General features: G+C 38.0%; 1 protein-coding gene across 3 annotated transcripts in view; it reads left to right on the top strand.

Moving 5' to 3' along the window:
* Positions 1–2,500, top strand: part of LOC138042147 (PRELI domain-containing protein 2-like) — a 17,221-nt gene that overhangs the window by 10,226 nt on the left and 4,495 nt on the right. Inside the window, exon 6 of one of the 3 annotated variants that reach the window (XM_068887947.1) lies at positions 76–590. The exons of 1 other annotated variant lie outside the window; for it this stretch is intronic. In XM_068887947.1, coding sequence (XP_068744048.1) covers positions 76–160 — 85 coding nt within the window. In that variant the 3' untranslated portion in view covers positions 161–590. Of the gene's footprint in view, positions 1–75; positions 591–2,500 lie in introns of those variants that run through there. One more of the 3 variants, XM_068887949.1, reaches the window with a different exon arrangement.

Genomic DNA, 2,500 nt, shown 5'->3' with positions numbered 1-2,500 from the left:
TTCCCACTGTAAGCGCATTGAGAATTTTAAATGCGCTGCAAAATACTTTGCTATTATATTATTATTTTCACACAGGAAGGGAATCAGTGTGGCCTGTCACTCCTTGCGTTTCTTATCTCGTCGCCGCCATTTTGGAATACAACAAACGAGCCCGCAATGATGTAAACCGCAAAAGTCGCGAAAAAATTCGCGAAAAAAGTCGCGAAAACTGAAAATAAGAGTGTAAATTTGGATGACACTTAATGGGCTCCGTAAGATCTGTATCATAATCGTGTTACATTGTTCACCTGCTCTGTTGCAGTACTCCGCCGTTGCTTTTTGTCACGGCAGACGGCACTGTACCGCTTTGGCTTATGAAAATAAAAGCGTTCCTAAAACATTATTATACATTTTAGTTAAAAACGTATAATTGAATTGTTAGTCATTATGATTACAAATTTGCACCACACAAAATTATACTCTTTTCCAAATTTCAGCCTTCGGTTTATTCTTAAAATATTCTTAATTGTGATTCTGTGATTGCGAATAAAACTCATTCAACTGTAACTGGTTCGACCTCCTAAGTCGAGCTGTTTTAAGCCTGGAAAATAATCTCTATTTTTTTGTAAATTCGATCCGACGAGTGTCAATTAGACAGTGTTCGAAACTTATTTCCAACAACAGCTCGACTTAAGGTCGAATTTACATTTGGCCGGATCTTGATTCGTGATCATAACTGAGAGTTTTTTCTTGAGTTTATTTTTGACGTCATTTGATATGATTACTTTTTCTTACAAATTACTAAGCGGTCGATCTGGGTCATTTGATCAAATAGAATTTTAAAGAAAACACGTTTTCCACGTGTTTTATACCAAAGAACATGTGTTTTTCTTTCTTCAACAAAAGAAAATTGTATGCGCCCGTAGGGTTCGTGCAATTTCTGGTCTGCTTGTGCTATGCAGTACGCTTTTCACGTGTTTTAACCCCAAAAGCGCCTTTGACTTTTTGCATGCGCGCCGTGTATATGAGGGATGTGTTTCGTCTGCAATTAGGCCTGTTTAACTTCACAGTATGCCTCGAGATATGATTTCTAAACGCCATAAAAGCGTTTGACCTTAAGTGTACACATCAACCTTTAGCTAAAATTTGAAAATTATAAATATAATTTTTAGACGTTACCTTAATAAGTAATTCTTGCTCTGGGGCCTTGCTCGTTCTCCGGGACATGAATTGAAATGATGAAAACGCGGATCGTAAATTAGTCTAGTATTTTCAAACTTATTAAGTGAGGGGTTTGTAATCTCACATCGTGTTTTCTTGTAAATGAAGTTTTCAGACTTGACTGCGCTCCGCTCTCACGGGCACTGCAGAGCACGCGTATACGAGCAAACCACAAGTTGCACGAACCCTACGGACTCATACAATTTTCTTCTTTGTTCAAGACAAAAAACACATGTTCTTTGGTACAGAACGCGTGAAAAACGTGTTTTCTTTAAAATTCTATTTCAACAAATGAGCCAGATCGACTGAATAGTAATATTCAAAAGTCTATTGAGAAAGAGCAACGGATGTCAAATGTTGTCAAAAAAAATAAACTCAACAACAGATTGAATAAATACGGTGGGAAGCTGGAATGCCTAATTCACGAAATGCCTTTATCCAAGACGATTAACAAACCTGAACTGAATACTCAATCTAACTCCATCAAGGCAAAACTATTTACCTCAGATTGACACTCGCGTACATTCTATGCACGTTGCATTTCGTTTTAATCATGTGCCATTCTTAGGTATTTGATTGCATATAGACTTGACGCTTTTGCACATTTCTAAGATACTCATACCCCGCGAGAGCCCAAATAATACTTTTACTTTTACGGAGCCCCGTGTAGCACCTAGGGTAAATAACATTAACTCTCACACCGAAAAAGGGAGGCATTGAGAGCGTTGGGAAGCCATTAGAGAACAGTAAAGCTTGACTGGCTCTGACCTTCATAAATTAAATTAACCTCTGTTTCCTCCTGCCTTCTCCGGTTGTGCCGCCCACGCAATAAAAGAGTGCTCTTTTTTTTGGTGCAAATCTTGCATATAAAACTTGGCTCATCGCACTTTTGAGCCACAGAAGTCGTGAGCGCTGAATCAGTCATCATACTAAATTGGTTGGAAACCGCCTTTCATTGAAAATTCGCCTTTGACTCAGTTGACTCACAATGGTAAGTCACTCCCCCATTTGCGATTAGTCAGATATTTTAGAACCATTAATTAACACCTGTTTAGTACCGTGTAGAGGCAAGGAAAGAATTTCAGAAGTACACACTAACAGGTTGAATGGTCTTATAGATCTCGTGTAATCACAAACTCCGAATCGAGACATTGAAATTTATTGATTCGATAAACTTTAACTGACCTTGGAATATTTAAAACCTATTGGATAAGGAGAACAGCCTTATAAGTCCCTTTTCACAAACTAGATTCTCGAACAGTAATCGCCCCCAAAATTGATCTGTTTAGACAAAGATCTA

This window comes from Montipora capricornis, chromosome 3 (genome assembly GCF_036669925.1).
Source record: "Montipora capricornis isolate CH-2021 chromosome 3, ASM3666992v2, whole genome shotgun sequence".
In the NCBI taxonomy this organism is placed as follows: Eukaryota; Metazoa; Cnidaria; class Anthozoa; order Scleractinia; family Acroporidae; genus Montipora; species Montipora capricornis.
Note: the sequence above shows the minus strand (reverse complement) of the source record. Positions and strands in the feature narration are given on the sequence as shown.